Source organism: Solanum stenotomum, chromosome 7 (assembly GCF_019186545.1).
Source record: "Solanum stenotomum isolate F172 chromosome 7, ASM1918654v1, whole genome shotgun sequence".
Lineage (NCBI taxonomy): Eukaryota > Viridiplantae > Streptophyta > Magnoliopsida > Solanales > Solanaceae > Solanum > Solanum stenotomum.
In genome coordinates this window covers 61,219,346-61,233,058 of record NC_064288.1, presented here as the reverse complement: position 1 = coordinate 61,233,058, position 13,713 = coordinate 61,219,346, and the positions used below count along the sequence as shown (strand labels likewise).

At 34.4% G+C, this 13,713-nt stretch overlaps 2 protein-coding genes across 4 annotated transcripts in view; both read left to right on the top strand.

Annotated features, from left to right (window-relative positions):
• Positions 1-1,452: 1,452 nt before the first annotated feature.
• Positions 1,453-10,860, top strand: LOC125870630 (disease resistance protein RUN1-like). 3 transcript variants are annotated; one of them, XM_049551106.1, is made up of 5 exons: positions 1,453-2,058; positions 2,304-3,399; positions 3,754-4,029; positions 4,114-4,965; positions 5,052-5,768. In XM_049551106.1, the coding sequence occupies exons 1-5, from the start codon at positions 1,568-1,570 to the stop codon at positions 5,685-5,687; spliced, it is 3,351 nt and encodes a 1,116-aa protein (XP_049407063.1). In that variant the 5' UTR covers positions 1,453-1,567; the 3' UTR covers positions 5,688-5,768. The 3 variants fall into 3 exon arrangements, with proteins under 3 accessions (XP_049407063.1, XP_049407064.1, XP_049407065.1); XM_049551107.1 differs by lacking the exons at positions 4,114-4,965; positions 5,052-5,768 and adding an exon at positions 9,931-10,860; XM_049551108.1 differs by lacking the exon at positions 4,114-4,965 and having other exon boundaries at positions 1,457-2,058.
• The window catches only part of LOC125870633 (disease resistance protein RUN1-like), a 32,150-nt gene continuing 26,077 nt past the window's right edge, over positions 7,641-13,713 (top strand). The window contains exon 1 of the mRNA XM_049551110.1: positions 7,641-7,799. The gene's annotated coding sequence lies outside the window, so the exon portion shown is untranslated. The remainder of the gene's footprint in view (positions 7,800-13,713) is intronic.

The window sequence follows — 13,713 nt, the reverse complement described above, 5'->3', positions numbered from 1 at the left end:
GTTTATAGCATGTTTTAAACAGTCTTTCTTTATATCGCACTTGTTTTAAATTGCCTTATATTGAAAGAAGTCAGTCAGGTTGAGTTGAGTTGAGCCAGGTAAGCTATTCAGTTTCTTCCAGATTTCCTTCTAGCCTTTGTTGTTTAGTTTTCCAGCTTGCATACTCGTACATTCCATGTACTGATGCTAGTTGGCCTGCATCGTTTGATGATGCAGATTCAGGTACCCCGGATCAGCATCCTGCACGTCGTTGATCCAGCTGAGCACTCCAAAGTCAGTGGTGAGCCTCCTTGCATTCCGAATGACTCAATTATTTTGTGTTAGTTTTTGTTTTATTAGGATGTTGCGGGGTCTGTCCCAACATCCATCTCAGTATTTTAGAGGCTTCATAGACAGACAGTCAGTCAGTTAGTTTTGAGTCTCTTATCCATGTATATATGCAAATATTCTATTTTGAGATTCGAGTTGCCTTTATGGCCATATTTTATAAGTTAAGTTGTTTTGTAATATTGTATTGCATCGAGTTATTCTGTTGAGGTTTCCGCTGAGTTAAGAAAGCCAGGCCAAGGGTTCGCTTGGGGCCAGAAATGGCCTCCGGGTGCCGGTCCCGCCCAAGGTGTAGGCACGGGGCGTGACAATTTAATTAATTAAATAGTAAATAGTAAATAGTAAATCATCATATTAGTATACATAAATTTTATTACCACTTATTCTTCATTATGTAAATATATGTAAATCCCTGATTATATTTATTATGGTTTTTACTCCTATCTCTCACCATAATCTCAAATGGATTAATCTCATATTCATGACAACTCTTTGTGTTCCTCAATACTATCATATTAATAGTGACATTTGGCACAATAATGTACACACTTAAACCAATTACAAAAAAAAAAAGAGAAAATATCTATGCTTTGTTCTCTCGTCTCCTTTTATTTGTTTAGTTTAATATTTATGTTTCTTGTTTGTTGTTATTGTACAAATTTTCTATTGTTGTGTTGTTATTATTATTGATAATTTACCATGGTTTGTTGCTTTGTATACATTAGCCTAGCATGTGGTATTTTAGTATCCTCACTTGAATATTAAATTTGTGATAGTTAGTTATTTTTACTTTATGCACTTTTAGTGAATTTAATAATCAAATATATATATTTATTTATTTTTATTTTTATTTTTATTTTTATTTTTTTTTAGAAAGATATATGTAGTTCCTACTTGAAAAGTGATGATTTTTTTTTTAGTAAATACCATAGAGTCGAAGGGGATAAAATATGTCATTTGCAAACAAAATTTATATGAAGTATTTTGGGATAAACATGCAACGCACGTTCCCAGATCTAGTAACAAATAAAAGTGAACGAAACATGTCTATGAAATATCTTGGAAACTTCCCTTTCATTTCTGTTAACCTTCTTTGGGGCTTGTAAATGACTTGACCCAAAATTAAATTTCCAAGAACAAACAATTACTTGTGTGTATATAAAGAGCTGCTTCACATCTCTATTTAATTAATTAAACAAAAAAATTGATTAAAAATCCCTTTAATATATTGTCATCAAATATGAATACTCAAGGAGAATCATCTTCTTCTTCCAACTTATGTTATGATGTGTTTATCAATTTCAGAGGTGAAGATACTCGCAAAAACTTCACTGGTCATCTTTATTTCCGATTGCGTCAAGTCGGAGTTAATACTTTCATAGATGATGAGGAATTGAGAAAGGGAGACGTCATTTCAAACAAACTTGACAAAGCAATTGAACAATCTAGAATTGCCATTGTTGTTTTCTCGAAAAATTATGCTTCGTCTAGTTGGTGTCTTGACGAACTTGTCAAAATTCTCGATTGCAAAGAGAGGTTAAATCAGGTAGTTTTGCCTATTTTCTATGATGTTGATCCTTCTCAAGTGCGAAGGCAAACTGGATCCTTTGACGAAGCTTTGGAAAAACACAAGGAACGATTGGTTGGAGCTGAAAGAATGGAAAAGTGGAAAGCTGCACTTACTGAAGCAGCAGATTTATCTGGATGGGATTTGAGAAATATTGCTGATGGGTAAGACTTCTTAATTCAACTATTAAATTTCGAATTAAAGCGTTTGCCTAAGCTTATAAATTGGTTAATTATGGAACATTGTAAAGTCTTTTAATATTTCTTAAATTTCATGTTAAATCAAACTGTAGATTGGGACAAGGGATAATCTCCATTCTATAAACTCTGTTATCTTTTGGCTATTGGTTTTTATTTTGTTCATCAAATATTTTAAAATACTTAAGTATTTATTGTTGCAAAAACTGTAGGCATGAATCAAAGTTTATTGAAAGTATTATAAAACAAGTTCGGCAAGAGGTTAACCAGACACCTCTAGATGTTGCTCATTACCCAATTGGATTAGATTCTCCTATCAAACATATAGAGATGTTAATGCAAAGTGGATGTAAGCATGAAGTTCGCATGGTTGGTATATGTGGCGTTGGTGGAATTGGAAAAACAACTTTGGCAAAAGCTATCTACAATCAAGTATTTCGACAATTTGTTGGTAGTTGCTTCCTTTCAGACGTTAGATCAGAAGCTAAAGCATTTGGTTTAGTCAAGTTACAAGAAAAACTACTAAATCAAATTCTCAAAACTAAGGAATTTGAAGTTGGTAGTGTTGCTGAAGGTGTTAATCTCATCAAAGTAAGACTTGGGTCTCAGAAGGTTCTAATTGTTCTTGATGACGTGGATGATAGAAGCCAATTAGAATCCTTAACAAGAGAAAGAAGTTGGTTTGGCTCTGGTAGTGTAATAATTATTACAACCCGAGATGAACATTTGCTTTATGGGCTTACAACAAGTGAGATATACCGGGCCAAACTTTTAAATGATAATGAAGCCCAACAACTTTTTTCTTGTCATGCTTTTAACTATTTTTCTCCACCACAAGAATATGTTGAACTGGCACAAGACATAATAAAATATTCAGGTGGGCTACCATTAGCTCTTGTGACATTAGGGTCACATCTGCAAGGGAGATCCGTTAAAGAATGGAGATATGAGTTCAAAAAACTAAAAGCAATTCCTCATGGTGATATTCAAAAGATTCTCAGGATAAGCTTTGATGGACTTGATGTCAATACTCAGAGTGTTTTCCTTGATATCGCATGTGCCTTCCATGGTTGGTATGAGAATGAAGTTACCATAACATTAAATGCGTGTGGTTTTTATTCTGAAAGTGCAATTTCAACCTTAGTCCAAAGGAACTTGCTCCAAAGGGATTGGCGTTATTTGGTGATGCATGATCTAGTGCGAGATATGGGAAGAGAAATTGTTCGTATGGAATCACCTCGAGACCCTGGAAAACGGAGTAGATTGTTCAACCCTCAAGAAGTTATTGATGTTCTACAAGGAAATAAAGTCAGTAAATTTCATTATCTTTATCTTGATTATACTTCTTCTTCTTCTTTTTTCATTTATATTGATATACATTTGCTTATAATTTATGCATTTGTGCTTAAATCTTCTCCGGCTAGATGTTTGAACCATTATGTACTTGAAATGAACATTTTGCTGAAGTCTAAATACTCAAACTATCAAAGACAAAATTATCAAATAAATATCCTTTAGTTGGATATAATGTATAAATTTATTTTTATTGGTAGATAATTTATTCTCTTTGTTTGACCTTCAATTTGTATAAAGCATTTCTCTTTCGTAATTTGTCATACTTAAACATGGTCTTACAGTACTTTTCTTTTTACTAAACTGCAGGGTTCTGAAAATGTAGAAATACTAGTGATAGAACGACAAGCATTAAAGGGTGTGAAGCTAAGCACCAAAGCATTTCAGAAAATGATAAATCTTAGGGTGCTTAAAATCGACGACTTACATATTAGTGGAGATTTTGACCTATTGTCCAAGGAGCTCAGATGGTTGTCTTGGGAAGGATGTCCTTTAAAATGTAAACCATCAAATTTTCCATCTGAGAAACTTGTATTTCTGAATATGAAAGGGAGCAATATCCAAGAATTTGGTTTGAATTTGCAGGTTCGTTACTCAATTCTGCAATTTTATGTGTAATGTTTAAGAGAAAGAAAATCTTAATTGAAACATTATTTTGTTTACTTTTAGTATTGTAGAAATTTGAAAATGCTGGATCTCTCTGATTGCAAGCGCCTCAGAAAAACTCCAAACTTCAACGGTTCAAAAAGTCTCGAGACTTTGTATCTTCAGAATTGCTCAAGTCTGAAGGAGATCCATCCATCAATAGGAAATTTGGATAGACTAATTATTCTTTGTATGTATGGTTGCAAAAAGATTACGGATCTTCCGAGCAGCATATGCCAGCTAAAATCCCTTCAATTCTTAAACACTAATGACTGCTCATCTTTACAAACACTGCCAGTTGACATTGGAGATATGCAAAACCTAATAATTCTTGATGCATGTGATACGGGTATAAAACAATTGCCTGGATCTGTTGGAATGCTAGGAAATCTTATAATTTTGGAAATGGGAGGTCAATACTTAGAGACCAAAAGGAGGTTTTCTCAAACAAGAGTACGCCCCATAGAGTCCTTGTCAAAATTTATTTCGGCTTTACGCCTTCGATATTGTGGTTTCTTGGAGGTTGATGTTCCTAGGGATATTGGGAGTTTATCCAACTTAACTGTTTTAGATTTGAGCGGCAACAGTTTCCTCTGTCTACCCTTTGACTTTTCCAAGTTACCATTGTTGAATTTCTTGTGTTTGAATGATTGTGTGAATCTTCAAACACTCCCGCCAATATCAAATTTAGAGAAGCTTACAATTGTTGAACTTAGGAATTGCCAAAAACTGGTCAAGATTACAGGGTTGGACAACCTCCCTTCAATAGAGAAGATGGACATGAGAAATTGTACTTCTCTGCAGAACCCATTCAATGAAGGCTTCTTTAGTGCCCCTGCTCTATCAATTCCGTCTAGAGAACATCAACGGTATGAGGTTAGTCCCTCTCCCCCTCTGATCTCTCTCTCTCGTATCACATTAAGAATTAATGATCTAATTGTGTCTTAATTTGTCTGATGAAGCCGTCAGTAAAAATTAATCTCGAAAGCAATGAGATTCCAGATTGGTGCAGCAATAAAGTAACAGCTCCATCTATCTGTTTGACTATGCCCACACTACATAATAACAAGTTCTTAGGAATGGTTCTCTGGTTTGTTTGCCACCATTGCGATGTAGATGAGCTTGAACAGTTCGTTGTTACTGTTGCCCATATAAAGCGTTCAGGTTTACCATGGATTTGGCATATATCTGGCAGTCACGAAGTATTTGATATATCTGGCAGTCACGAAGTATCATGTGTATATTACTTATCTTCCGCAAATGATGAACCTTTTAAAGGCCTGAACATCAAAGGCGGGGAACAGATAACAGTAGAGGATGGCAGTGACGGAGGCATAGCAAAGAAGATAGGGATACATCTGTTATACTTGGACCAACATGGTAATGTTACATCTTTGCCGGGAGTTGTGGATCATTCTTATACTCCCTCCTACCCACAAAGACTTTCAGCAGGGCATATCAACTCAAACAACGACAACACATCAAATGAAATCCCCTTTCCCACAAGTGAGACAACGCCTCTAAAAATGTCTTTTTGGAAAATGTTTCTCCGGAGAATAAGTAGGTTTCTTACTTATTTTCTTGTGTTCGTTATGTAAGAAAAAAGTTTGTTCTTAAAGTATTTGTATATTTAGACACTACTATCAATCTGTATTATTCAAAATTCTCATCCAACTACAAGCTGATTTGCTAAAAAGTATTTTTCATTCAGATTTTTTTTTTCATCCGTCAGTTGCCAAACACTCAAAACTTCGATCCTAGTTTTGTCATCCAATTAAAATTTTGCAAGCATAACTAATTGAAAGTGTACATCTAGACATCTCAACTAACAGCTAAACACTCCAATTCATCCTTAATGTGTCTCGTGGACACCCTATACTGACGTGACACATAAATTTTGGAGGTGTCTAAATGATCACTCCAACTAAGACCGAGTTTGAATGTATATTTATGTATTATGCCTTTTTCTAGTGCTAACGTACACCTAATAAAATATGGAAAACAGTAGACACCAAAGCTTAAAGTACAAAGAGGAAAACTTTGAACTAAACAAAAGTATATTGTACAATTAATCTATTCAATTAGTACAATCCAAAAGTTAGAAACAAATGGTATTATCATGATTTTGAGGAATATACAAATGGTATACATGCCATAAAGTCATACACCACTTTACAGTATTTTGTCATAAAATATTAAGATAATTCAATATATAGAAAAATGGGACCCCTGGAAGATTAAAAAACTGCATAAATAAATTACATTTTGTTTTTTCCCCCACAGTAAGGATAGAGCACAAAATCAATATTTGGTTGGCATTATGATAATATTTAATTTTTATTCCCTTTTTCCTTCCAAAAACACTATATGATATGGTATGATATACTATAATTATGGTAACTTGACGCAAAACAAAAGTATAATCTTAACTTGACGCAAAACAAAAGTATAATCCTAACTTGTGAATTGTTTTCAATTCCATTATTAAAAGTTTATGACATTAAACTCATTATGGGGAGAGATGAAGATGAACTTTTGAGTTACATGGAAGAAAGAATCTTACTTTTTATCATTTAAGTCTTAAACAAATTAAAGATGAGATAAAATGTAAAGAATCAATTAAATAAAAAGAATGTAACAACATGTAATGAAGAATAGTTGGCAAAACGAAAAGGAAAAATCTCAAATATGTCATTGAACTATGAGAAACTGTTCATTTATGTCATTTGTTAAAAGTTGTCTCATCTATGTCATTTCAAATAACAAATAATGACACGGATGAACCTTTATTCTCAAACAAAAATGACAGATAAACTAAACGTTTAACGGATGATATAAATAAGTCTTTCTCAAAGTTCAATGGCATATCGAGCCTTTTTCCAAAGAAAAATAATAAGGTACCGTAAAGAAGAATGACTTTGAAATGAATAAAAAGACGTTAAAACCAACATTAATTAATGTGAAAGAGAACAAATCACTTTTAAGAAAAGTATTTAAAGATGAATTAAAGTTATTTATTACTATTATATTTTTGATCATTTAGGACTAAAGAATTAGAAAAAATAAATATAAAAAAAAAACATCTCAATAATTCATTTTCTTAATAGATGTTAATATGCTATCAAATTCAAATATGACAAATAAAAATAAACAACAAGTAAAAATAACGAGACGGTATCTAAGAAATAATAATATTGGGAAACTTGCCTTTCATTTGGATTAACCTTCTTTGGGAAATGTGAATAACTTAAACCAAAATTAATCTCCCATGAAGATACAATAATTACCTGTGGTTATATAAGTAGCTGCTTCAATAACCTTTCTTTCATTAATCTGAAAATTGACTAATTAAATATCCTTTTAATTTATTCTTCCATATACTGTGATCAACAGATATGAATACTCAATTATTTGTTGTAGGAGAATCATCTACTACTCCTTCCCATTTTTCTTATGATGTATTTCTCAGTTTCAGAGGTGAAGTAACTCGCAAAAACTTTAGTGGTCATCTTTATTTCCGATTGTGTCAAGTCGGAGTTAATACTGATGATGAAGAATTGAGAAAGGGACAAGTCATTTCAACTGGACTTGAGAAAGCAATTGAACAATCTAGGGTTGCCATTGTTGTTTTCTCCAAAAATTATGCTTCGTCTAGTTGGTGTCTTGATGAACTTGTCAAAATTCTCGATTGCAGAGCGAGGTTAAATCAGGTAGTTTTGCCTATTTTCTATGATGTTGATCCTTCTCAAGTGCGAAGGCAAACTATAGAATTTTGAATTTAAGCATTTGCTTAAGCTTATAAGTTGGTTAGTTTAGGAACATTGCAAAATTCTTTTTATATTTCTTAATCACCGTGCCAAATCATACTACATCACATTAATTGGAACAAGGGAGTAATAGTAATTGATAATCTCCAATCTCTACTCCGATTTTCCTGTTATCTGTTGGCCTTGGATTTTGTTTTGTTCATCAAATATTTTCAAATATCAAAGTTTTGTTTTTTACTTTTAACTTCTGTTTTTGCTGAATAAACTGTAGGCATGAATCAAAATTTATTGAAAGTATTATAAAACAAGTTCTGCAAGAGGTCAACCAGACACCTCTAGATGTTGCTCATTATCCAATTGGATTAGATTCTCCTATCGAACATATATTGTTGTTACTGCAAAGTGGATGTGAGCATGAAGTTCGAATGGTTGGTATATGTGGCATTGGTGGAATTGGAAAAACAACTCTGGCAAAAGCTATCTACAATCGAATATTTCGACAGTTTGGTGGCTATTGCTTCCTTTCAGACATTAAATCAAAAGCTGAAGAATTGGGTCTAATCAAGCTTCAAGAGAAACTACTTAATCAAATCCTCGAAACTAAGGAATTTGAAGTTGATAGTGTTGCTGAAGGTGTTAATCTCATCAAAGCAAGACTTGGGTCCCAGAAGATTCTAATTGTTCTTGATGATGTGGATCACAAAAGCCAATTAGAATCCTTGACAAGAGAAAGAAGTTGGTTTGGCTCTGGTAGTGTAATAATTATTACAACCCGAGACGAGCATTTGCTATATGGGCTTACAACAAGTGAGATATACCGGGCCAAACTTTTAAATGACAATGAAGCACAACAACTTTTTTCTTGTCATGCTTTTAACAGTCTTTCTCCACCACATGAATATGTTGAGCTGGCCCAAAACATAATTAAATATTCAGGTGGGCTACCATTAGCTCTTGTGACATTGGGGTCACATTTGCAAGGGAGATCCGTAGAAGAATGGAGATACGAGTTCAAAAAACTAAGAACAATTCCTCATTTTGATATTCAAAAGATTCTCCAGATAAGCTTTGATGGACTTGATGACAATACTCAGAGTGTTTTCCTTGATATTGCGTGTGCCTTCCATGGATTTGATGAGGATGAAGTTACCAAAACACTAAACACCTGTAATTTTTATTGTGAAAGTGCAATTGCAACTCTAGTCAAAAGACACCTGCTCCAAAGGGATCGGGGTCATTTGGTGATGCATGATCTAGTGCGGGATATGGGAAGAGAAATTGTTCGCATGGAATCACCTCGAGACTCTGGAAAACGGAGTAGATTGTTCAACCCTCAAGAAGTCTGTGACGTTCTACTAGGAAATAAAGTCAGTAAATTTCATTATCCTTTATCTGGGTTGTGCTTCTTTTTTTGTTATCATTTTAATTTGATGTACAGATATATGCTTATAATTTATGTTGGTTACCACAAGAATTCAATTCTTTTGTGCTTAATTCTTCTCTAGCTAGTAAATTGTCTCTTAGTGGACCAACCACTGTGTACTTGAAATGAGCATTTACTTATGTCTAAACTATCAAAGAAAAAATTATCAAATAAAATTCACTTATTTGACCTTCAATTTGTATAACACATTTTTCTCTCATAATTTCTCGTATTTAACATGATCTCATGGTACTTTTCCTTTTATTAAATTACAGGGTTCTGAAAATGTAGAAGTACTGGTGGTAGAACGGCAGGCATTAAAAGATGTGAACTTGAGCACCAAAGCATTTCAGAAAATGATAAATCTTAGGATGCTTATAATTGATGGCGAGTTACATATTGGTGGAGATTTTGAGCTATTGTCCAAGGAACTCAGATGGTTGTCTTGGAAAGAATGTCCTTTAAAATGTATACCATCAAATTTTCCAGCTGAGAGACTTGTAGTTCTGAATATGCAAGGGAGCAACATCCAAGAATTTGGTTTGAATTTGCAGGTTCATTCATTACTCAATTCTGCAATTTCATGTGTACTGTTAAATATACTTACGTGAAGGAAAATCTTAATTGAAATTATATTTTGTTTACTTTTAGTATTGTAGAAATTTGAAGAATCTGGATCTCTCCTATTGCAAACGCCTCAGAAGTACTCCAAACTTCAGGGGTTCACGAAGTCTCGAGACTTTGCGGCTTAATAATTGTTCAAGTCTGCAGAAGATCCATCCATCAATAGGAAGTTTGGATAGATTAACTAGTCTATCTTTTCATGGTTGCAAAAAGATTACGGATCTTCCGAGCAGCATATGCCAGCTAAAATCCCTTGAATACTTGGACATTCGTGACTGCTTATCATTACAAACACTGCCAGATGACATTGGAGATATGCAAAGTTTAATATATCTTTGGGCATTTGATACGGGTATAAAACAATTTCCTAGATCTATTGAAATGCTAATAAATCTTGAAGAATTGCAAGTGGGAAGTAACTATTTAGGGGCCAATGGGATATTTTCTAGAAGACGACTCCACCGCATAGAATCCTTGCCAATTTTTATTTCGGAGCTTTACCTTACATATTGTGATTTCTCTGAGGCTGATATTCCTATGGATATCGGGAGTTTATCCAACTTAACTATTTTAGATTTGAGCGGCAACAGTTTCCTCCATCTACCATTTGATTTTTCGGAGTTAACATTGTTGATGTACTTGCATTTGAGTGATTGTGAGAATCTTGAAACACTCCCGTCAGTATCAAATTTAGAGAACCTTATAATTCTTGAACTTTTGAATTGCGAAAAATTGGTCAAGATTACAGGGTTGGACAAACTCCATTCAGTAAGGAAGATCAACATGCTTAATTGTACTTCTCTGCAGAATCCATTCAATGAAGGCTTCTTTAGTGCCCAGGCTCTTTCGTATCCATCTAGAAAAGATCAAAAGAATGAGGTTAGTCCCTTTCTCTACCTTTCTCGTGTCACATTATTAAATAATGATCTAATTGTGTCTTAATTTGTCTGATGAAGCAGTTACTAATTTTTGTGAAATGCAATGAGATTCCAGATTGGTTCAGCAATAAAGTAACAGTGGGCTGAAGTATTATAAACTAACCTACTTCTACAAGTTAACTACAAATAGGACAATACATATAACGTTAGGATTAATTACATGTTAGGAGTTTTTTTCCTTGCTATTAGTAAACTGTTAGGAGTCTTTCTCTTGCTGTATATATACAAGGCATTGTACAATTGAAAAGATCGATCAAATATATAAGAAAAGTTCCGCGTATATCTTTTGTTTTCTTACATGGTATCAGAGCAAGTTTGAATACCTCTCGATCATTGTTTTTACTGTGTTATTTTGTTTTCACAATGAGCACTGATTCACAGGCTAGTAGTCAGTCCACTCCAGCTCTTCCTTCCAGTACCGCTGGACTTTTTCCTTCTACTAATCCCACTGGATCTGCCATGACTAATGTAGTGGATCAAACACATCCGTTTTATCTCCATCCATCGGACTATCCAGGTATGACTCTCGTTTCTTCTGTCTTTGATGGCAAGGCTTATGGAGCATGGAGAAGAGCAATAGTGATAGCACTTTCAGCAAAGAACAAGTTGAGATTCATTGATGGATCCTTGTTAGTTCCCAACACTGATCCTTTGCTTCAAAAAACATGGGCCAGATGCAATGATATGGTCCTTTCATGGCTCCTGAATTCTCTTTCCAAGGAAATAGCTGAGAGTGTGTTATATTCTCATACTGCAAAAGATCTTTGGAAAGACTTGGAAGACAGATTTGGTGTGACCAATGGAGCAAAACTGTTTCAGCTACAGAAAGAATGAAGTGCAGTTAGTCAAGGTAATTATAGTGTATCAAGTTATTCACAAAAATGAAGAGTTTGTGGGATGAGTTAGGTGCACTAAACACTTACTCTTCTTGTATTTGTGAGTGTGAATGTGGTGCTAAAATAAAGAATACCAAAGCTCATCAGGACGAAAGATTGTTGCAGTTTTTGATGGGTTTAAATGACACTTTTGTTTGGGTCACAGAAGTAATATTCTGTTGTCGGCTCCTTTGCCTAACATTGGGCATGCCTACTCTCTTGTTATCCAAGATGAAAAACAAAGGGAAATACATGCTACACCTGCTTATCCAGGTGATTCAGGATCTTTCATAGTTGCTAATTCAGGAGAAAGGAAGTACCCCGACCTCAAGGCACAAAAAGGAGGTAACTTAGGATATGATGGAAAGAAGAGCAATGAGATCTGTGCCTACTGTAAGAAGCCAGGTCACAATGTGGATAAGTGCTACAAGATCCATGGTTTTCCTGTTGATTTTAAATTCACAAAACCTAGAAAATTTCAGGGCACATCGCAGGGAAGTACAGCTTTCAACTCAAGTGTTTACAATCAAAGTGAAGGGTTTACTCAAAGAGACACCAATGCTCCAGAAGTCCAAGCTCTCAGTCAGGAGAACATAACACAAATATTGCAAATGCTTCAACAGATGAAATTAAATCAAAATGCAGGAGGATCTGAAGGAGCGGCAAATCTCAGTCTTTCTGGTATGTCCAACTTCTTCAATTCTTATGCCTGCTTTATTGAAATTGATAGCAATTCTTGGATATTAGATACTGGAGCAATTGAGCATATGACCTATAATAGGGAATTCCTTCCAAATGTTAAAGCTCTTCCTAAACCTGTCATGGTAAACTTGCCTAATTCCTATAGAGTCAAGGTTACTCATGCAGGAACAGTCACGCTAATGTCTAATATGATTCTGCACAACGTTTTGTATATACCTTCTTTCAGATTTAATCTGATATCTGTGCATAAGTTTTGTGCTCAACTCAGGCATTCACTCCTTTTTACTCCCTATTCTTGTTTTTTGTTTCAGGGGCCTTCTCTGAAGAGTCCTCTGGAGATAAGAAGCAAGGGGGACTCTATATCCTTAACACAAGACAATCAACAACAGTTCCTTCAAGCCAATTCAAGCCAGTTCAAGTTTTCAATTCGAGCAAGAAGTCTAGTTCTAGTTTAGCTACAAATTCTAGTTTAAATTCTAAGAAATCTGTTTCAAATGCAGTTTTTAATTCATGTTTCAGTTCTTCATCTTCAAATGTAACAGAAAAACTATGGCATATTAGATTAGGACATATGCCTTTGAGCAATATGAGAAATATTTCTGTTATCTCTTTTCCAGTATCTTCTAAAAATTTGACTCCTTGTGTTGTTTGTCCCATGGCAAGACAATCCAAACTCCCTTTCCCGTCTAGCACAATATCTAGTAAATCAACTTTTGAGTTAATTCATGTGGATACATGGGGACCTTACAAACATGCTACTAATCATGGCTTTAAGTATTTTCTCACAATAGTTGATGATTTTAGCAGAGGTACTTGGACCTACTTGATAAGTTCTAAATCTAATGCCTTCACCATTTTGAAATCCTTCCTTACCATGGTAGAACGACAATTTGACAAGAAAGTAAAGAAAATCAGGCCAGACAATGCTTTTGAATTGGGAAGTGGGAAAACACATTCATAATTTTTCCAATCCTTAGGTATTATCCATCAAACAACTTGTGCGTCCACCCCATAACAAAATGGAATTGTTGAGCGAAAACATAAACACCTATTGGAAACTTCCAGGGCTCTATTGTATCAGTCTCACCTTCCTATTCACTATTGGGGAGACTGTCTTTTGACAGCAACATATTTAATTAATAGATTTCCCTCCAAAGTCATAAATCTCAAAACACCATATGAGATACTTTTCAACACCAAACCACAATATTCTCATCTTAGAAGTTTTGGTTGTTTGTGTTTCGTTTCTACCCTTTCAAATAAAAGAAGTAAGTTTGATCCAAGGGCGGTTCCTT